The 22,437-nt window shown below is 43.7% G+C and overlaps 1 protein-coding gene across 2 annotated transcripts in view; it reads left to right on the top strand.

The window, feature by feature from the left end:
• The window catches only part of NKAIN4 (sodium/potassium transporting ATPase interacting 4), a 205,704-nt gene that overhangs the window by 104,268 nt on the left and 78,999 nt on the right, over positions 1 to 22,437 (top strand). For both annotated transcript variants that reach the window (XM_085619714.1, XM_085619713.1), the window contains exon 2: positions 17,640 to 17,777. In XM_085619714.1, coding sequence (XP_085475840.1) covers positions 17,640 to 17,777 — 138 coding nt within the window. The remainder of the gene's footprint in view (positions 1 to 17,639; positions 17,778 to 22,437) is intronic.

Here is a 22,437-nt window from a genome sequence, read left to right as displayed (position 1 = left end):
GAGATCCAAATCTTTAATAAATATTGAATTGAATTGCTTTGTTTCCCCCAAGCCAGCCCACACAAACACGCTCATTCCTTTTCCTTCCCCGACTTACCTTTCTTTACAGTACTTTCTCTTTCCTCGTATAATGCGAGTCCTTCGATCGTGGTCTGTTCTTGCATTGGACCTTAATTCCGTTTAGTTCCGTAAACTAAAAGGGCTCTTAGCATACTTAAGACGGAAGATTTCTGAATCTGCGAAAAGTGCTTCCCTGATGTGCTGCTATTCAAGATAAACACAGTTATATACATGCACTGGAGGGTTCCATTTTTATTCCTAAATTGAGCATTCGAACTTATTCTACCTGAATTTTGGACAAGCTCTAGATAGATGTATCTCATTCATATGTGGCTACACTCAGCTCGGTTCTGGTACAATAAACTTCACAGTCTCACAAATTCCTTCGTCTAATGTTACACCAGGGCCTGCGCGACGGTGCTTACGTCTGCAGTTTTGAATTAGAGTCCACATTTGTGCAGTGGCATTTAAAGATCTCGCTGCACAGATTTAACTACTTCTTCCCATATACGGAAGCCCCTGAAGCTCAGAATAAGTGAGAAGACAACAGTGTGTGGCTGAAATGAGCAGTGGGTTTTTGCTTAATTTAGGCACTGTGACTCTGATTGCAAAAGCTGATTTTCTGCCAAGAAGGCACATGAAGTGCATTTCGCAGCTGAGACGATGTCACCTGCTCCCACCCCGCGGTGGTTGCGCAGCGGTGCGCATGCCGCGAAGCCACTAAGGCGTTGCTGATGACAGCACTATCTCCTGACTGAGAATTGATCTCCATATGACAGCGCTGACACTTCTGTGCCATGGATGATGCAGGGCTTGGGCTGTGGATGGGGGAGGGGTGTCCCATTGTCCTGTGCGCGCACTGCTCAAAGCCATCCCTTGAAATGGATTGCGTGTCGTGTAGAACGTTGTCTGTCTATAAGCACATTACCCAATGAGGAGCATGTGTCTAAAAATAAAAAAAATGTATGTTGCCTCCTCAGATCTCCCCTTTCCTCACTATTATTAAGACTTTTAGGTACCCCTTTGAGGTACCAATGGGAGGATTTTCCGTTGGTTGGCATAGACATAAACTCACCATCATGCTAGGGAGGCAGCAGTAAACCATTGCACCCTTTAACGCTCCCATTGACATCACAGGATTGATCCCTTGTCTCATCTTTACCTCCCATCCCTCTTGTTGCCTGGTAACTATGAGAAAAGAAAAGCAGTGGGCAAGCAGTGTATACTTCACAAAAAAAGACGCTACAGAGCCCTAGTTACCTTCACTTCTTGATGTTTCCTTCTTGAGCATCGCAGCCAGGAGTAACAAGAGCAGTGCAACAGTACCACAGCGTAAACAAAGGACAAAGATGCTGTTATTGGCTGGTCCTAACCCGGGCTGGACTGGCAGTTGTACCACTATGGCATTTTCACGGTGGGGTGAGGGCCAGAACTGGATCAGTTACCATGACCTAACTATGAAACACAGAAAGGGTAATAGGCGGAATCCTTGGAATAAGTTTAACCACCGGCAATTGTTCGTAGTAGCATTCCAACCCATAGTTTTTTTTCACCTTGCCACCAGAGTTGGACCCAACCATATGTAAATCTGTCTTGACCCTTCTCCAATAGGAATAGTCAAGTCCAAACTGCCAGGCCAGGTCATCCCAATCCTAATCACTAGCAACCCATGGCTTTTTTGCCCTGATTAGGACTCATCAGTTTGGTATATCTAGTCATCTTCCAAAACACCCTTTCCTCATTCAAGTAGATCTGTTCCTCTCAAAACAATATTAAAGTCTCACTTAATCAAAGTTAACTCTCTTTTAACCTCAGCTGGCATTTCCTTACCAGGCCTGGCCCTCACAATTTCACAATTTCTCCTCTCACGACCTCACCGTGCTCTTTCATGATGCTTACCCTCTCCAGACCACACTCAGCAGACTCTCTGCTAATGCCTGGTTCCTTCCCAAGAACAAATAGTCTCATATCAATCATGCCTAGTTCTTTGCTAGCCACACCTAGTACTCTACCACCATTGAATGGTTCTCTTCCCAACCACACCTGCCTCTCGTCCATCCATACCCATTCTCTCCTAACAACACCAGGCTCTCTACCAACAAACGATAGGCTTCCCCTAGCCACACCCATCACTCTGCAAGGATTTCTAGTTCACTCTATATCACCGTTAACCAGTTAACCCGGTCCCGCATGAACTAAAGGTTTGATATATCAAACCATAATATTTTTCAACCTCAAATAGAGCTCTGGCATCCATTCATGTTTACTCGCCCTGGCCTTTTGAAACAAGACCAGGTGTCTCCCAACCATTGGTAACCCTTCTCATCCCACTCAACCTATCTTTCAACTATATCTACCCTATTCCACCTTCACCTGGCCCACTTCAATCATAAATGGCCAATTTCCAACCACACCAACCCATCAGCAATCTGCACTTGTTACTCAAACAGTGGTAAATAGTGGGTTAAGAGACCCAGCTTTGATTTGTATGTTAGTGCAGGCTGGTCTATTAAACATTCTTTCTTCTTTGTGCATTTATCGAAGTAAAGGTATTACAACTTACAGTATACAACATTCTGACAAAATTCCTCCCGTCATACCACCACATACCAATACCAATTTCTTGTGTTTCAAAAACATAAGGTGCATATAAGATGGAGCTCATATAAGAATCAAATTCCACCTGCTCATCTTAGGGACCTCTGTGTCAAACTATATACCTTCATATTTCAGAACCACCTCCCACTGTGTAACCAGTTCCTCCGGATGCTACCATACAGTCACTTTTGTTCACCCTCTTGCGGGAAGCAACACAAATCTAATTGGTTGGGGTCCTGTGGCGCTCTACCATAAGCAGCCTCGTTCAGTTGTTAGCTCTCTTGAATATTTGAGAAGCATTCATATATATTTGTAGCCCTTGAATATGTTGGCACTCTTCTTAAAGGCATTTTATTTGTTGGCACTAAATTGGTGGGATGCTTACCAGCACTGTAGTAACCATGTTTCCTGCTGCAGGATTGAATCTATTTCTATTTAATTCATGTGCCATCTTTCTTTGGGCACAGGCTGTATGGTGGGCATTTTCCATGCTGCACAATGAACCAGATACACCCAAGGAGGCACCAACATGTGCACTTACAATAAGTCTGCCAAACACGCAGTTCATTTGTTACCTTAGAAGTCAATGTTTTCTGGTCCTGGAGCAGACCTTGGGGTATTATATTATTTCATAAAACCCTCTTTAGATATGGCTATCATTATGGCTCATGGTATCTTATCCAACCAGTTGAAATTTTTGCAAGTGGGTTGTTTTACCCCAGTCACTGTTAACATGCTGCAGTCATGGGTGTTAATTTAATGTTAAAAAATATATAATTAGATATACATAAATATACATATTTCCCAGTGGCGGTAGTTATAGTTAGGATCATGTTTCCATAGGAAATGCATTTTTTGGTTTGCTAATATCATTGGCGTCATCAGACGAATCTTCAAAAGATTTCTATATAAAAAGTTTTTTCACCTCAGCTCCTAACTGGAAACATTCGGAAGGGGATCCATCAAGCATGGGCCGAGAAAAATGAGAAATCCCAAATGCTTTTTTCACCTTCATTTTTCCATAGGAATTTTAGATAGCTGCAGCCTAAACCACACCAAATTTGTCAGGAAGCTAGAACCCAAAAGAGTTTGTTTTGTAATTTGGTGTAAATCCGTTCAGAAGTTTTAAGCAATTAAAGCTAAAAAACTTTGTATATTTCATGCCACAGAGGATCTGCGGGGCCGGCAATTCTCATGGAGAGATATGGTTGGCTGCCACCACATCAACCAGGATGTGGTAGCAGCCATATTAGGACTTGGGACTCACTCCCAAGTCTCAAACAAAAAATACGTAATGGTGTAGTGTAGGCATTACCTTATCCCCTAGGTGGGGCCAAAACATTTTCTTTTTAATTTTGCTGCAAATTTATACGGGATCCACGAATCTGCCACATTTGTTTTTTAAACACAGGCTTCTGTGTTACTTTGGAGCCCCCACCACCCCATGGGGAGGGCCAGGCCCCAGTAGTCGACAAAAATATTTAGAAGGGGGGCACGTGGACCTCTTCCCTGAGTCTTATTAGGCCCCGGGGACCCCATCCCCCTGGTTGAAATGCATAAGAAAGGGGAGGGAACTGTATGTCCCTTGAGGCTGGCTCAATTTCTATGTCCTGGGGAGCATACCCCTGGAACACAGTAGTTTCATTGCCCACATCTGTACAGACGAGGAAACATTTGTCTGCTCCCACCTGTTAGGAGCGTTTTAAAATCTCTCAATGGGTGGGAACAGACATCCCTTCCCTGCCTGCAGGAGCGCGGGCAGGGAAGGCATATATGCTCTCACTCAGTGGGAGCTTTAAAAATTCTTCTACCGGATGGGTGCAGACTTCTTTTCCCTGCCTCAGGGCAGGGAAACAGAGATAACTCCCGCCTAGCAGAAGCATGCAGAAATAGCTGCCATGTGCTCCCCCTCCCCTTTACAAATATTGTTTGGTTCCCGGGGCCACAATAGGCTAGGGGTGCGGGGGGCAAGTGCCCACTCTCCCCTTTAAGTTAAGTGCGGCCCCAGAGGATGAGGCCCCCAGGACCTATTAAGACTCAGGGAGGTTGCTGCACACCCTCCCATTAAAACATATGTATTGGCCATATTTAGGGTCCCTGGGGCCCTTCCTGGCTCAGGGATGGGTGTCATGCACCCCCACCTCCCCTTAACAAATATAGTTTGGTTCTGGGGATTGGGGTCTCCTGACCCCGAATTGTCTCAGGGAGGGGAGCCACATGCCCCCCTACCCTTTAAAAAATAATTCCCCCGAGGATGTGGTCCCCAAAGGCCAACCCTACGCCTTTGGTTGCGCGTCTCACGTGTGGCAGCCTCTGTAGGGTTGGCCACAGTGCCTGGTGCTCTCACAATGCACTGCTAATTACCCCACCTATTACATCACTCATGACAAAATCTACAACATCATTGATACATCACTGCAACATCTGAAATTACATAATTGATGAAAACTAAACTGTGCAGGTTGGGGTTACTTTAGGGCATGAGTTATAGTTCCTTGAGATAAATGTAAATGGTGAATTTCAGTGGTTCTGTCTGCTTAAAATGGCATATTTTAACTGACATTTTCACCTAAGTATACTATCCCTCTATATATATATATATATATATATTCACTGAAAAAACCATAGGTTTCACACATGTTATAGTTAGCTGGACATTTCACTCGTAAAAAACCATTGAAATTCCCCCGTTATAGTTAGTGCAGGCAACTATAACTCACGCGACCGTAATCCTCTGCTGATGCTAATACTGTATTTAGACACTTATTTGCCCATGTCTTCTTCCATTAAATTTTAGCTATACATATATTACAAATATTTTTTTTTCATAAAGACACGTATGTCATCAGCAGAGGATTGCGGTCGCGTGAGTTATAGTTGCCTGCACTAACTATAACGGGGGAATTTCAATGGTTTTTTACGAGTGAAATGTCCAGCTAACTATAACATGTGTGAAACCTATGGTTTTTTCAGTGAATTTGCAAGGTTTTTTAAATGCTAATTCCTAACTATAACGTGTGTGAAACCTATGGTTTCGCGCAACGCGTGCCCACGTTACGCTCGATGGGCCATGTACGCACGATGCGCTTCGCGCACCGTCCGCACACGGAGGACATATTATGCGCTTCGCTGTGAAAGGTTACCTATTAAATGTTCAATGTAATTCATATGCCATGCACAAAAGGTGGCCAACGGGCACCTTTTGCACACGGGGGGGGAAAGTGTGGATTTTTTATTTTTTTATTTATTTTTTACCGTACGCGTACGGTAAGCGCAATCGGCGTTTTTTCGAAAAAATTTTTTTTTGAATTTTTGGCCTTGGGGGTTATTTTGGGACACCCTAATCAAGGCTAGGTGGTTAGGAGCTGTCTAGCCTGCCCGTTTTCATGTTATCCAACTTTGTTTTTCCTCCCCCCCTCAGAGTGCGAGAGAGAAAATGGCGGCCGACACTTCCTGGTTTCGACCGATTCGAATGTTTACTAAGATCTAACAGCCAATCAGAATCGCGCTCGCGCACGTCACCGTACGCGTACGGCAGAGTTTTCCAAACTCCGTGTCGGGACACAGTACTGTGTCGCCTGCCATGTGTGGGTGTGTCGCGCGATGATGCATAGCTGCCAAGGTTTCAGTTTGCCATCATGGTTTCCTCTACAATCAGCGCGCACTACAAAGGATTCCACTGCATTCAGTAAATACTTCACGGCAGCCTCTGAAGTGCGGCTGATGGTGATGCTGCTGCGCTTCCAAATGCATTTCTAAAGACGTGTATTTCGTCTTTAGAAATGCTAATGGGGACATTTAAATACCTACAGGGCTGTCATTAAACAGCAATTCCCAGAGCTTTCTCTGCAGCCCGAGTCCAGTTTGCCAAGTCCACAGACCTCTGGCTCCTCCACCTTTTGTTTTCTCCTTCTGTCTGGCTGTGGCGTCACACGTGCTTGTCTGACGCCTTACCAGTCGGTATGCTGGTTGGTCTCATTTCAGCAGCCTCTGCTATTTTTGCTGACCATTCACCTCTGCAGTACTTGTTAAACGTTTCTGTACTAGACTTTTGGTTCTTGTTTATAAAACACAATAAAATATTTGGAAACAAAAGAGTAAGAGGCACAGCTAGAAGTCTGTGCTGATCTTGGAGGCTGGTGCTTTTTACCTGAAATGTTAGCTTTAGAAAAAAGAAGCCTAAAAGGGTAACCTGATTTAGTCCTTGCTGGACTGTACCTCACCTGAAACATCTGTACTTTGAGACCCCCCGAATCCCCTTAGGCGGATCGGGCTAGCTCGCTCGCTACACTGCTTTACAGTGTCGCGAAATGATGCATGTCTAGAAAGTGTGTCTCCAACATGAAAAGTTTGGAAAGCTGTGGCGTACGGTAAGCTTACCGTAAGCGCACGGTAAGCGCACGGAGCGCTGCCACAGATATATATATTGATTTAAATGCTATTTTCTCAGGAACTACTGAACAGATTTACACCAGACCTACAAAAGGCACTTCCTTGACCTGTAGACTACCTCTCTGCCAAATTTCAAGTAACTCTGTTCAGCCGTTCGGGCTGTAGCTGTGTCTAAAGGTCCTATGGAAAAATGCATGGGGAAAACGCGTTTTGGGACCCCCTCTTTTTTTTCAGCCCCCGCTTGACGAATCCCCCCGAGACTTTCAGGGTAGGAGCGCCCCATTAGTTTTGAAAATTTCGCGAGGATTCGTCGACCGGCGCCAAAGTTATTCCAAATAGAATGTTGCGGTTTTCCTATGGAAACAGGGTCCTAACTATAACTACCTACTGGCGACCGCCAGTAGGTAATATATATATAAATATACATATGTATATATAAATTCACTGAAAAAACCATAGGTTTCACACATGTTATAGTTAGCGGAAATTTTACTGATAAAAAACCAATGAAATTGCCCCGTTATAGTTAGTGCTGGCAACTATAACTCACGCGACCGCAATCCTCTGCTGATGCTAATACTGTATTTAGACACTTATTTGCCCATGTCTTCTTCCATACATTTTTAGCTATACATATATTACAAATATTTTTTTTTATAAAGACACATATGTCATCAGCAGAAGATTGCGGTCGCGTGAGTTATAGTTGCCAGCACTAACTATAACGGGGCAATTTCATTGGTTTTTTATCAGTAAAATTTCCGCTAACTATAACATGTGTGAAACCTATGGTTTTTTCAGTGAATTTGCAAGGTTTTTTAAATGCTAATTCCTAACTATAACGTGTGTGAAACCTATGGTTTTTTCAGTGAATTTGTATGGTTTTTTAAATGCTAAGTTACTTTACGCCATTCGAGGCGTGCGCGCCCACTTAACGCAGTTCGTTCCGTGCACGGTTTTTATCAACTTTAATAAGCCCTGTACATTTGGTGGCCTTCGGCCACCAAAAGCACAGGGGGTGGGGTCAATGTGGATAGTGTTTTTTTTATTTCGATTTTATAATTTCATGTTGCCAAAATTTAGTTTTTTTTTAGATGAAATAAGCCCTGTACATTTGGTGGCCTGCGGCCACCAAAAGCACAGGGGGTGGGGTAAGTGTGGATAGTGTTTTTTTTTTTTCTATTTTTTTACCGTACGCGTACGGTAAGCGTACGGTAAGCGTACTCGGCGAAATTGCCGAAAAAAAAATAAAACCGTTTTTGCTCTTGGGGGATGTTTGGGGACTCCCTCAACATGACTATGTGGGAGGGAGTTGTCAAAACAGCCCCGTAACATGTTTTTGGGCATCATGTTTGATAAATAACACTCAGTGCGAGAGACAAAATGGCGGACGCCGCTTCCTGGTTTCGGCCGATTCGAATGTTTACTAAGATCTAAGAGCCAATCAGAATCGCGCTCGCGCACGCCACCGTACGCGTACGGTAAGTGTACGGTAAGCGTACCGTAAGCGGGCTCAGATATATATATTGATTTAAAGGCTATTTTCTCAGAATCTACTGAACAGATTTACACCAAACCTACAAAAGGCACTTCCTTGACCTAGGGACTACCTCTCTGCCAAATTTCTAGTAATTCTGTTCAGCCGTTCGGGCTGTAGCTCTGTCTAAAGGTCCTATGGAAAAATGCATGGGAAAAACGCGTTTTGGGACCCCCCTTTTATCTCAGCCCCCGCTTGACGAATCCCCCCGAGACTTTCAGGGTAGGAGCGGAGCGTAGCGCCCCACCTATTTTGAGAAATTCGCGAGGATTCATCGACCGGCGCCAAAGTTATTCAAAATAGAATGTTGCGGATTTCCTATGGAAAAGGGGTCCTAACTATAACTACCTACTGGCGACCGCCAGTAGGTAATATATATATATATATATATATATATATATATTCAAGTCAAGTCAAAAAGTCTTTATTGCGAATATTTCATCATAAAAGACATACTAACCATTCATCATATACAAATTAAAACATACAAATGTTATTTTGAAGCTGTATACATAAGAACCAAATAAATAACTTTTCACAATTAAAAACATCAATATTAAAAAAATATTAAATATACAAGGTTACTATGACTTGATCTATTAAAACCTGTATCATGATAAACTACACAGCATTGGGTTCAGATAATTAAGGACCGATACTCCGATTCCGTATAAGCCATGGCCAACTAATACATTTAGCCACACCAGTAACCACAAAGCTTGAGGTATCAGACTTCAGTATTCTACTAGCAGTCAGCGCTGATCTAACTCCAAGTTTGCGGCATACAGGGCGCAACCACAACCGTCTTGGGCGGATATACTCCGGGCAAACAAAGAGAAAATGATTAGTAGTTTCTATCATATCCTCACAGTGGGGGCATTTATCATTACCCGGTGTAATCCAACTTTTTGTAAAACAACGTAACGGAAGGGTGCCAAGTCTAAACTGATGATAGAGTTTCCGGTCCTGCAGTTTTGTTATAATGTCCCAATATGCTTCGAGAAGGGGATCATCCTTAATGGTCAAATATGTTATGGTCAGGGCACCGCCAGTCATAGATGCAAAGCGCTTAACTTTAACCCATTGCCAATAAGTATCCCTGAAGAACTTTTTCGGGGGGAAAACAGCCGTCTCAGGGTTGGTCCACAGCTCAACCATTCCCATATCAGTCAGAATAGTTTTAATTTCAGACAACCAACTGATTCTATGGGAACCCCCAAGGGTTTTAACTTCTAACATTGCCTTGGCATATAGGGACAATTCTGGTGTGGTCCACAGGCGTCGCCATAATGCCAGCGGCCTATACCGCACCATATCCTCAACAGGGTGGCAACCTAGGTCATATAAGAGGGGTATACGTGGGGATGATTGTGGTAACCCTACTGCAGACCTGAGAAATTTGTTTTGAGCCACCCTCAGTGTGTCCAGTTTGCTAAACCCCCATAATTCAGCACCATACATAACCGCTGGAAGGATTTTAGACCCGTAAATTTTAATCAGGGGAGCCATAGGTTTAGTTATCGAATGCCTATGTTCACTAAGCAAGGCTCCACCTAGTTGAATGCGTTTAAGGGTATAGAGGTCAATCTGGGGCATCCAACTTAGGTTGTCACTGAAAGTGACCCCCAGGTAGGTAAAGGTAGAAGTCTGTTCCAAAGTTGCTCCTCCCATTTCAACCCTAGCCATTACAGGTCTAGCACCAAGTAGGACCATAAATTTGGTCTTCCCCACATTTACCTCAAGCTCATGATCGCGGCAAAACAACTCAAAACGGGTCAGAGCTAACTGAAGCCCCTGTCGCGTTTTAGAAATTTAAACCGTATCGTCCGCGAACATGAGCAGGGGGACATTCATACCAGCTAAAGAGGGTGCGTCTGTCGGAAAGTTTAAAAAATAATTAGTTACCCCATTAATAAACAAGGAAAAGAGGGTGGGGGCCAGTACACATCCTTGTCTTACCCCCTTAGACACCTCAAATCTAGATGTCACCTCCCCTGGTTTCCCCCAAAGAACCTGGGCATATGTATATTCATGTAATCTAATCAACAACCTCAGTGATTCAGGTGACATGGCCATCGCCCGGAGGACTTCCCACAATTTAAGCCTTGGGACTGAATCAAATGCAGACTTAAGGTCCACAAAGGTGGCAAAAAGCATACCACCCCCAAGAAGTACTTCCTTCCAGTATAATAAGGTAAACCTGAAAGCTTGGTCAATGGTTCCGACATGCGACCGAAAGCCCGCCTGTAAAGGTGTTGGAATGTCAGTTTCAGAGATCCAACTCTGGATACGACCCAGTAAAAGGCGAGCAATGATTTTTTGGGCAGCGTCTATAAGACTAATCGGACGATAATTGGCCGGGGCAGAGCGATCACCTTTCTTATAGATTGGCAATATCTCTGCTCCGAACCAAGAATCCGGAACCGTTGCTCCACCAGCCAGGGCATTAGCAAGAGTGGTCAAATAGGGAATCCAGAGGTCCTGCTCCTGCTTAAATAGATCTGCAGGGATACAATCAGGACCCGGGGCTTTACCACTTGGAAGATATTTCAGGATTGCCTTCACCTCACTGGGAGCAAACCGTAACTCTTCTATAACAGTGCCAGACCACATAACTCCTGCAAGCCTAACCCTGGACTTAAACTGATTTTCAAAATAACTGACCCACTGATCAGGTTCAACAAAAGATACCGGGGTCATATCCTGTGGGTTCTTGCCCCATTTGAGGAAGTGCCAAAATTGGCACATGTTTCTACCCTCGCAAGCCTCAAATAACTCACTCCAACGGTTTTCGTCCCATTTTTTCTTGGCTTTTATTTGGGCAGATTTATACACAATTCTACAACTCCTAATGCTATCAGGTATCCTAGATTTAATAGCTATTGAAAGGGCTTTACGAGATTCTTTACAGCTTGCATCAAACCAAGAATTGTCCCTCAATGGTTTATTTTTACCTTTGACAGTGATTCTCTTGATAAACAGAGATTTGAGCCCTACAAATAAATCTCTATGAATACCCGGGATGCTCCACTTAATCCCTTCCTCCGACTCACAACTAGTCAGTTTGTTCATAGCTATACTAACCAGGTTCCTAATGGCATCTCGTGCATTAGCATTAGAAGCAATCTTCGGCCAGCGAACCCTTCTCTGATCATTAGTCAATAAGGCATGCTTGCACGATACAACCATCGTCAATTAGAGGGCCATTGAAGCTACTATCTAATAGTATATATAAAGTCTATAGTTATGTTGTATTCTGTAATTGGTGCACACTATTTATGATGTCACTTCCTGTGATGTCAAGAGTTGAAGGGAAAAAAAGATATGTGAAGTCTTACCTGCTACTGTTATCCAATAGTTAGGTGACCTAATTGGCTGAAAGTCTGGTAAACAGGAAACAATTGGCTTAAAGTCATTTAAACAGGAAACAGGTATTTACAAATAAATTAACCGTTGGATAAGTACTTTCTTAGCAGTGTTAACCTTCAACCACATTAATTCCTATGAAATTGACATACGCCATTTATAGTCTTAGATTATTTTTAATGGACATTGTATTTCAAAGATTCTTTATGGTTACTATCACTTTAAATTTCCTGTTCTTGGTTGTGATTGAATACAATGATTGACAAACCTGGGAAATTCTTAAAAAGTAGTTGAAATCTGAAATTAATATTTGGAAATTAATGAATATGCGCATATACTAAAATATATGCACATGATTTGGAAACAGCATGCCTCCTAAAGTCACACATTTGTCTTAAGCAAGACCCTGACTGTCTCACACTTTAGAGAAATTTGACTGATTTATTTTTCACGAACCCAGGGATAAGATGTTAAAATGCATATTACTGGCTGTGAGTCGTTATTGGGAAATTTGATTGATCAAGCTGAATTTATGCTGCCACTAACTTGCACCCCGCTTGCCCTCCATCTTTGTGCCCGCCCTCGGTCTTTATGGTCTGGCTTGACAGTGCAGCTGCCACCAGACAATTATTTGAACATCACTATAGAAGGGATTTGGCTCTGCCTACATGTTGGAAGCCAGGACTACATGTTTTGATTGGGCACAAGGGTGTGCTTCCACAAAAAAAAACTGTTTGCCCTCCAAGCAGCTATGATCATTTTGTTTATTTAACCAGCTGCCTATGCTTCAACCTACAGAGTCACACATATGGCAATTGAATGACAGATGTCTTAGATAACTAGATAACAATCTACATGGATTTTTAGGTCTGGTTTGACAGTGCAACTTTTAACCTATGCCAATATTATTCTACAGTTCTTTGCTTCCTCAGAATTCATATCTATTCCTATGCTATTTACTTGTAAAGCTTCACATTACCATGATAGATTTCCTTAAAGCCAGACCTATTGCCATTACCAATGCTTGTTTCATTTTGTTGTGTTTTCTGGCTCCTGGGGAGAAAAAAAGAAACTTGGAAACTTTATGGGTTTGGTGCATTTGACAACTATTTTGAGCAACAGTGACTTCCTTGGAGACGTTCTTATAGTATTCAATATCATCGTGAGCACACTGCCAACATAAATTGTTCCTTAGAGAGACTGGATACATGAAATGCATTAGAACCACCTGATGTTTTTACAGGAACGGATATAGATGTGAATGAAAGTGACGTAAATCTGCGTGTGTTTTTTACGATAGCAATAAAAACATTTTTTTTAAGTGACATCCTGGAAAGTCCTGTGCTCAAGATGGAGGCTCCCTACTCTAATCAAATCAAATCAAAACAGCTTTCTTCAGTGACAATGAAACAAACACCATAAAAGCATACTAATGCACATATATCTAAAAAATACTTTCTTACGGTTTATCATAGGCAATAATTAATACTAAAAATGATATTTACAAATTTGGGCTTCATGGGGAGGATAACATGATAAAGTAGTAAGTACATTATTTTCTGAGGTTTTTAAAAAATACAAGCTACCACTATTCATACGATAAAGTGCAGGTGCAGAAAGTGCAGGAAGGTACAATTTAAAAGAAATAATGTTATGCATCTTCTTTTTCATACAGCAATACTTCCAAAAAGGCGTAGTCTTTTCTTTTTCTAATCGATTGTTGTATGAAGCGAATAACTGAGCCGATGATTTTCATAGTATCCAGACTACATATAAAGTTAAATGCATCCTTATAGTTAAAAAGCATATTTTTTTCAAAGAGGGGTTTTAAAAAGGTTTTCCGGATGCCCATATAAAAAGGACTAAAAAGGATAAAATGCAAGGTGAACTGTAAGGTTTTACCATCACACAGGCAGGGTGGCATATTCGTTGCCATTTCTCTGTACTAAATGCAATTAGATAATGTAAGGTACCCATCCTTAACCTGGTTAGGTAAAACCTGTGCTGAATATTCCGAACCAAAATTAGGTATAACTGGGTACCCCTCATGTATGGACGTTCACAATAAGCTACCACAGTCTGTTTTTTGTTAGCCACCCTTTCCCTTTCGTATTCTGCAGTGGTTATATATCTTAATTTCAGTTCGCTTTTACTATATTCCTGTATACATAGGGGGGTTATCTGTATTTACTTTGCATTTCATCAAGAGATTAAAAATGTGCCCTAGCCATGGTATTTTCATACTATGCTCTAGAGCTAGACAGTCAATAATCAAATCCTTAGAAAATTGTGTTTCTTCCTTCGTCCATATGCCATGCCAGAGGGTAAGACTAGCCATATTAATAGCATCATTTATATATGGGACGGACAGTTCTTTATGAACAATGATGTTTGCAGTTGCACTGGGAAGCCAATAATCTTTTTAAAAACTTGTTTTCATCAGTTTGTAGGATTGTCGTATTTGCTCTCCCCCATATTGCGGCTCCATACTTAACTGCTGGGACACACTTACTCCTATACAAGGTTAAAATTTCTCGTATTGGTTTTTTCCCTAATTTAGCCGCAAATCTAAATATACCCGCAGTCGTTTTTAAAAATTTCATTTAGCATAATTCAATATGTGATTTCCATGTACCGTTATTACAAAATAACATCCCCAAGTATGAAAATGTTGGGACTCTATTTATAAAAACCCCTCCTACAACCAATTTTTGTAAAAACGAGTCCATGTTATTTATATACAATGAAAATAAAAGGGGAGCTAATACGCATCCCTGTCTGATACCAAGCTTTACCACAAAGTCAGGCGTACATTCCCCTGATTTTCCAAAGCGTACCCTTGAGGTTAACTATGCATAAATTTGTGATAAAAATAAGATTATTTCTGTGGGAGCACCAAGCCCTTTTAAATTTTGCCATAAATTTTGATGATTGACTAAGTCAAAGGCACTGGTGAGGTCTACAAAACATAAATGAAGTATCCCCTCCTTAGCTATTGTGTACTTCCCAATTAACAACTCTAGGTTTAAACACTCGAAGAACACAGCTTTCTGACAGTGTTTTCTTACCAAATGCCGATCACCCGTGTGCCGCTTGAATATTGCATGGGTTTATATTAGGAACTAGGTGGAGAACACCAAAAAGACTGATTGAAAGAAAACTACTAATCGATATTAATGCTGCCTCGATTAAAAAACACTTAGTTGGAGTTCATATATTGAAAAGCTGGTTGGGCTTGGGTAATTTCTGTAATTTTTTAAGCTTTGGAATTTCAATAATTCCAGTTTTTACAGGATATTATAATCTGATACTTTCATTCCATTTGCTTCAATTCAAGTGAACCAAGCCTACAACTCCCAGAACACACTGTGGTGCCAAATGATTCCCCAGGACTAAAATCCCATGTTATCAATGAAATGAAAATCATGTGATAACTTTATCATACCAATGCCCTGGTGTAGCAGGAGCGGGGGGCGCGACATGACTGGATTTAGCCTGGTTTATTCACAAACACAACATAATAATTTATTATGTTGTATTGTGTTTGTGTTATGCTACGTTTTGTTACGTTGTGTTGTGTTACACTGTATTATGTTACGTTATCCTACATTTTGCACCCAGCTGCAATCACTGTTATTCTCAGTGTTCATACTTTTTGAAGCAACTGCAGAAGGACCCGTACGTTTGTTTAGCTAGACTGTGTAGTTGTTATATGGTTAAGTGGGAAGAGTTAGGTGTGATCCCTGAGCATGGTTGTGTCATGACAAATTTGCCACTGCCAGTATGTGTGTGTGTGTGTGTTATAGAGATACGTGAAGAAGGATAAAGCGTGCTTCATGCAGCATTTGTTCTACATACCTGATTGGTGAATCATAGCATGCTGGGTGTGCTAATAAATTATTTTGATCTTATGTCTTGGTGTGAAACATCAACATATCTTTGGGGTGGATATACCAGCAATCGCGGTTTTAACCCTGCATGTGACTATGTTCCACCTGTACTCAGTGGTGGCTCCCACTGGGTAGTATGGGTGGTACGCCTCGCCTCCGTCCCCTTAGGAAGCAGGAAGTACACTCATAGGCAATCACGATGCTGCTATCACCATGACAGCAGCGTCGTGATTGGTCTGAGTGACGTAGTTTGGCTCTCAGACGGGGACTCATGTTCTCCAGCCAGGCTCTAATAGAGCCGGTGGAGAAGATGCAAAGTGTGCATGACTGTTTGGCAGCTAAACCATCATGCGCACCTAAGTGCCCCAACCACTCCTCCCCTGCTGGCTGTGATGACAGCAAAGCCTTGCCCCGCCCTGTTAACCTACATAACAACGTAAAAATAAAATGATTATAACATAGTGTTATCAATTTATTCTTCTTTTCCCACTTTTGCCTTTTTCCAGTGGGGCAGCGCTCCTCCCCCTTAGCGGAGGAGCCGCCGCTGTCCGTACTGCCTTTTCGGAGGCACCTTTCGACACCTGTGAACAAATCAACTTGGAAGTTTTTCTCAAGTGGACTGGGCCACCTGTGTCTCTGCTTTCAAGGGACATCAATTCGCCGAAAAGCTAGTGATTGTGAAAGGGAAACCACACCACCTTTATTGGTTTGATGATATAGAAGTGGCATCATATGACATTTACCTTGACGTTATCACAGGATGTGAATTGTGAAGTCATATGACATTTGACCCAATGCTTTCCTGCAACATTATTCCGCATGACATTTTAACACTCACCTAAGGTGGCTTTCTTCAATACAAGCAACTTTTTAGGATTACTAAAGAGACTCAATGAGAGATTTGGTTTCTTCTGCAGGTAAAAATGGCAAAGATTCTTGTTACTCTTAAAATAGTGCTTAAGAAATAAAAGGAACTTGTAACGGTGAGACAGACCTATCCTTGAATGCATCAGAATTTGATGTAATAGGACAGAACTCTGTTTACATAAAAACATAACATTGCTAATTAGTACAAACCAAAGCTATCTGTATCTGATTAATCATAATGTAACACAGGACTGTCCTTTCACTACATCCTCAGGAGTATGGTCATGTACAACATTCTATTAAAAAATGTAACTCATATCTTTGGAGCTCTTGTTAAAAATTTCTGATGTGCTTCATTTGAATACAAGCTAGGCAGTCACTGCACTGTCACCAAAAAAAAGCGACAGTGCAGAAGACCATCATTGTACCCATGTTGTCTAAGACCTGCTATGTTTAAACAAAATGAAGTACTTCCACGTTTGCTCTTCTTGTTCAACTCCCTACAACATATCAAAAGGGCTTAGTCTGATATTTGTTTTCAACATGATTGTGAAAAATGTTCTCTTTGCATTGCTTATTGTGAATATCCATCAACATGCAATCTTGTCTGAAATACACGTTAAAATGCATAGTCCTATGCCAGGGGTCTCAAGGAGATTGCCCAGGATACCAAGGGGGCTTTAGTGACCTCCAAGTTCGTGTCTGGAGGTGATAATTGTTCCGACCAGGCGGAAAGCCTTTGAAAAGAGCTGTCTATCTCAGATACAAAAGGAGTACATTTGCTCCTGTCACTGACCCATTTATGTGCTGGGATATTGTGATGCTTGTTGGCTTCAATATGTCTTTATAGGGCGTCTCCTGGTGTGCCATCGACCCTTTGTCGTGTATGATACATTGTTAGTAACTGTGTCCATCTCTCTCTCCCACAGCTCGCCGCCTTGGAGAGGCAGGTCTTTGACTTTCTGGGGTACCAATGGGCACCGATTCTTGCCAACTTCTTCCACATCATCATCGTCATTCTTGGCCTCTTCGGCACCATCCAGTACCGACCACGATACATCGTACTGGTAAGCTACATTGCATTCACTATGAGATCAGAGAAGTATGGACCTGGGGAGAGGGTCCCTTCATAGGTTGAATAAGTGTAACTGGAATTTTTGTCCTGCTGTATGTGTCAGGATACGCTCCACGGGATCCAGCGGCAGTAGAAAAAGGTCCACCTCCTGATATCACCAACACCCCGGTGAAGCAAACAGGGTGTTCGAGGGATCGGGCGAGGGAAAGGGTAGGGAAGGGAACAGCAGGGGAGTTAGAACCTGTAACAAAAAGGAACAAAGGCATGAGATTTATGCACAAGAAACTACCCTCATTTATTCTCGCTATGAGTCTTTCGCTATACCTGGGAATGGGGAATGCTGTCAACCTCCCCACAGAATGCCTTCCACAGCCTTGGATACAATTCCGTTCTGGAAGGAAATACCACAAACATTAGTGACGTTATACTCCCCCCTTCCAGGCACTCTGCACCAGCTCTTATTCTACCACACGTACCTCAGACAATCTTTCCTCTGCCTCCAATGGGGGAGCGTAATTAAAGAATAAACACCTCTGGTCGATTCCAACCTTGTTTGCAGCATTTAATGTCTTGCAACTGATACGCATCTCTCCCCCCCCTTGGAGTCTACAGCAGAACGCGGTTCCGTCACCGCTGCCCTCCGTAAGGTTCCCTGAAGGTTTTATAATACAAGGTACAGACTGAGTCACCTGTGAAGTCCGCGGTTGTTTTCACCGCTTACACTCTCCATACAGACTGGAGCGATTTGGAAATGTCCAGCCCAGCGCACACACGGTAGCGTGCGGTTAGAATCACCGCTGCGCTCCGCTCCGCTGTGCATAGAACAAAGAAAACAGAGAAAACAAAGAACTCCGGGAAATGAAGGTCGCGGCGTTTCCTCGTCCTCCCTTAGGAACAGACGTCCGCCGCCCTTTGCATCCCCCTATGAGGCAATAAAGCAACAAGGTTCCGAAAACCGCGTGAGTGGTAGCAACACTCTCCCGCGGTACTCACGGTTCCAGCGCGTCTCTGATCCGGCCATCTGACTTCTTCACCGGAACTCCGTGCGGCCAGATGAGAGCGCTTCAGAGACTGCTCTTCGTTCCGAACAGTCCAGGACGGAAATGACGATGGAATTACGCGCGCCGGCTCCCGCAAACAGCGCGCTTTTAATCCTACATCCGCCTGTGCATCATGGGAAATGTAGTTAATACCTCTAAAACCCTGCAAGGTAGGCGCCGTTGTGCCTGATTCCTGACAGTAGATCCCCCCTCCTAGCGCCTTCCAGGTCCTGGCTTTTCCGGAAACCGCCGATGGAAGGCTCTTACGGCCGCAGGAGCATGGACGTGGTGACAGGGCTCCCAGGAGTCGTCCTCTGTTGTGTAGCCTTTCCATGACACCATTTATTTATTTTATTTATTTTGAGAATTTGTAAAGCGCAAACTGACACCTTGCAGGCTTCCTGGCGCTGGAAATTACTCTGTTAACGGTAAACCGGAAGAACAGTCAGACGGGCAGTTTATTTGGGGAAGAGCCATGTCTTAATGCGTCTCCTGAAGGGAAGAAGCTGTGGTGTTTGACGTATGTCAGTGGGCAGGCTGTTCCACAGCTTGGCCGCAGCTACACTGAAAGATCTGCCCCCTGTTCTAGTTCTGTTGAATCTGGGTACCTTTACCAGACAAGCAGAAGATGAACGTAGGTCTCTGGCAGGAGTGTACCACCGGAACAGGGCTTGCAGAGGTTTAGGTCCAAGTCCGTGCAGAGCCTTAAAGACAATGCAGAGGGACTTGAATGCCACTCTTTGTTTTAGGGGTAGCCAGTGTAGCTCAGCCAGAGCTGCTGTGGCTGAGGCCCTTCTCGTCCAGCCAAGGGCCAGCTTGGCGGCGGCAGATTGAATTCGCTGTAGTCGGTTCAGTGTCGTGACTGGAGACTCCAGGAGCAGGGCGTTGCAATAGTCAAGGCGACTGAGTATCGTGCACCTGACTATCGACGCCCTGGCTTGTGCCGGGAGAAGAGGCAAGATTTTCCGCAGTGATCGAAGCAGGGCCGTGCAGATCCCCACGGTTTTTGTCGCATGGGTCTCCATACTTAATGTGTTGTTCAGCATGGCTCCCAGGTTGCGCACCGAAGGAACTGGCAGAGGTTTGTCTCTGAACTCCGGGGGCCAGAATTCGTTCGGAAACTGACGGGGTATCTTGGTGCCTGAACAGAACAGGACCTCCGTTTTCGCGGAGTTGAACTGGAGGGAATTACTATGTAGCCATCCAGCCGTCTCTCTTAAACAGTCGTGGAAGGTAGAAAAAGGAATGGCATCTTCACCTTCCCATGAGAGAATAAGCTGTGTATCATCCGCGTAATTTATTGTTTTGACCCCAAAGGATTGGATCAATTTAATTAGCGGGATGAGATACACATTAAAGAGGATGGGACTGACAGAGGAGCCCTGAGGGACTCCCTGGGGTACTGTTGCAAAGGCGGATTGAAAAGGGAGAAGAGAGACAGCCTGTCTTCTGTCCCGAAGATAGGAATGAAACCAAAGCAATGCAGTGCCTTCCACTCCCACTTCCCTAAGTCTCTGCAGCAGCCTAGCATGGTTGACCGTGTCGAATGCGGCAGACAGGTCCAGCAGTATCAATGCCACTGGCTGGCCCCTGTCTGCACGCATTCGAAGATCCTCCATGGCAGTTAAAACTGCTGTTTCTGTGCCGTGGGCAGGACGGAACCCGAACTGGTGATCGTCAAGAAGGTTATTTTGTTCCAGGTGGGTGGACAGGCATGAACTGACCCAACGCTCGGCGACCTTCACTGGGAACGGCAGCAGAGAGATGGGTCGGTAATTGGAAAGACAGTCTGGGCTCAGGGAGGGTTTCTTTAAAAGAGGAGTGATTAGTGCCTGTTTCCAAGGGGTTGGAACAAAGCCACTCTGCAAGGACTGATTGCATATTAGGCGCATGGTGTCAAAAAGTTCCATACCAAAATTTTTCCATATTTTTGGAGGTAGGGGGTCAAGTGGGGAACCCGAGGTGATACCATGCGCAAGTCTTTCAAACTCGACGGCCGGGATCGGAGGGAATTCCCCCAGTCTAGCCAGAAGGACAGAGCCAGGGAGCGACAAGATCCGCGGGCTGGTGTCTGGTCTCAGCAGGTTAGAAGTTTCTGAGGAGGGTGGTGTTTTCAGGTTGTGAATAATGGTGTTTATTTTATTGATAAAAAACACTGCAAGATTGTCGCAGAGGGCTTGGGTGGGAGGCTGTGTAGAGGTAACACAGTCCGGGTTGGTCAGATTTTTGAGTATTTGAAAAATACTCTTTGAACTGTTCGTGGCATTAGTTATGATGGAGCAATAATGTTTGGATTTGTTTAGGGCGATGGCAGTTTTATACTCCCGGAGGTGTGTTTTCCAGAGGGTTTTATGAGTGTCAGAGTAACCCTGCCTCCATTTTCTCTCAGCCTGTCTGCATGCTAGTTTGAGAGCTCTTAGGGAGTCATCAAACCATGGGGCCGGTGCTCGTCTCTGGGGTTTACCCTTTTTCAGAGGGACGAGGCGTTCCGAGGTGCTGGAAATCCTTGAGCAAAGGGATAGATAGTTGGCCTCCACTGATTGCGTAATGGAGAAACTGTCTTCTACTTCAAACACTGGGCCATTCAGTCTGAGTTTGTCCAGGGCCTTCCAGTCTCTGTACGGAGGTATGTGGCCGTGGAATGCCGGTCTGCCAGACCTGCTACCTACTATATGAAATTTGATCAAAGCATGGTCAGTCCAGCACATTGGTAGAATGTCGCTCAGAAGAGCTAGCTGGGGGGAGGAAAAGATTAAGTCTAGCTGGTGCCCTGCTGCGTGTGTGGGTTTGTTCACTAGCTGGGAGAGTTTCATTCCTTCACAAGAGACTAGGAGATTGTTGAGGGCGGAGTCGAGACTGCCATTGGGCCAAAGGTTAAAGTCGCCCAAGACAATCAGGTTGTTGTGAGAGGTATCAATTTAAAGGGGGTAGCTGTTCCTAAAGAAAGGGGATAGAGAGAGATATATGCTATGTGTGTTATAAGGATTTTGTTAGGCTGGGTTGAGTGTGGGGAATTTCTCCTTTAGATTTTAGTGCCCTCACACACCCTTTCAGGTGTCCTGCTTCATCATAGGGCGTTGCTCCTCGTGGGGGTGGCGCTGCAGTCCCCCACGGGCCCCGCAAGAGGGCTCTTTGTCGGAGTTCTTTTTTCGGAGACGCCGCAGTTGTGCATGTGGGTGTGTGGGTGTGTCTATGAGGGATGTGAGTGGTGCGTTAAAATAGCTGGGTAGAAACCAAGACCTTTATTCGCGGCACTATCCAGCATGAATTAAAAATAATCCTGGAGGTCCTCGAGAACAAATATAACGAGGGCAGATATAAAAAAATTATTCCGCAACTCTCAGGATATGTGAGTGAATGGGGGGGTGAGAATTCAAAAAAATAATAAGGTCAACATGTTTCGCGCATATGAATAGGTCCTTAAGGGATCCGATTGCGCTTCGTCAGGACCAAAGAAAATAAGTGGGTCAAGAAAGTAAATAAACAAATAAAGGTTCCAGAGAAAGTAGGGTACTGAGAACCAAATTTACCTTTATAGTTAAGGGAATTGCGTCGTAGCGCTTATAGGTGCTCCTTCTTAAAGGGAAACCTAAATCCAACCTGAAAAAATAA

The sequence above is a fragment of the Triturus cristatus genome, chromosome 7, assembly GCF_964204655.1.
Source record: "Triturus cristatus chromosome 7, aTriCri1.1, whole genome shotgun sequence".
NCBI lineage: Eukaryota > Metazoa > Chordata > Amphibia > Caudata > Salamandridae > Triturus > Triturus cristatus.
This window is presented reverse-complemented; position numbering and strand designations above follow the sequence as displayed.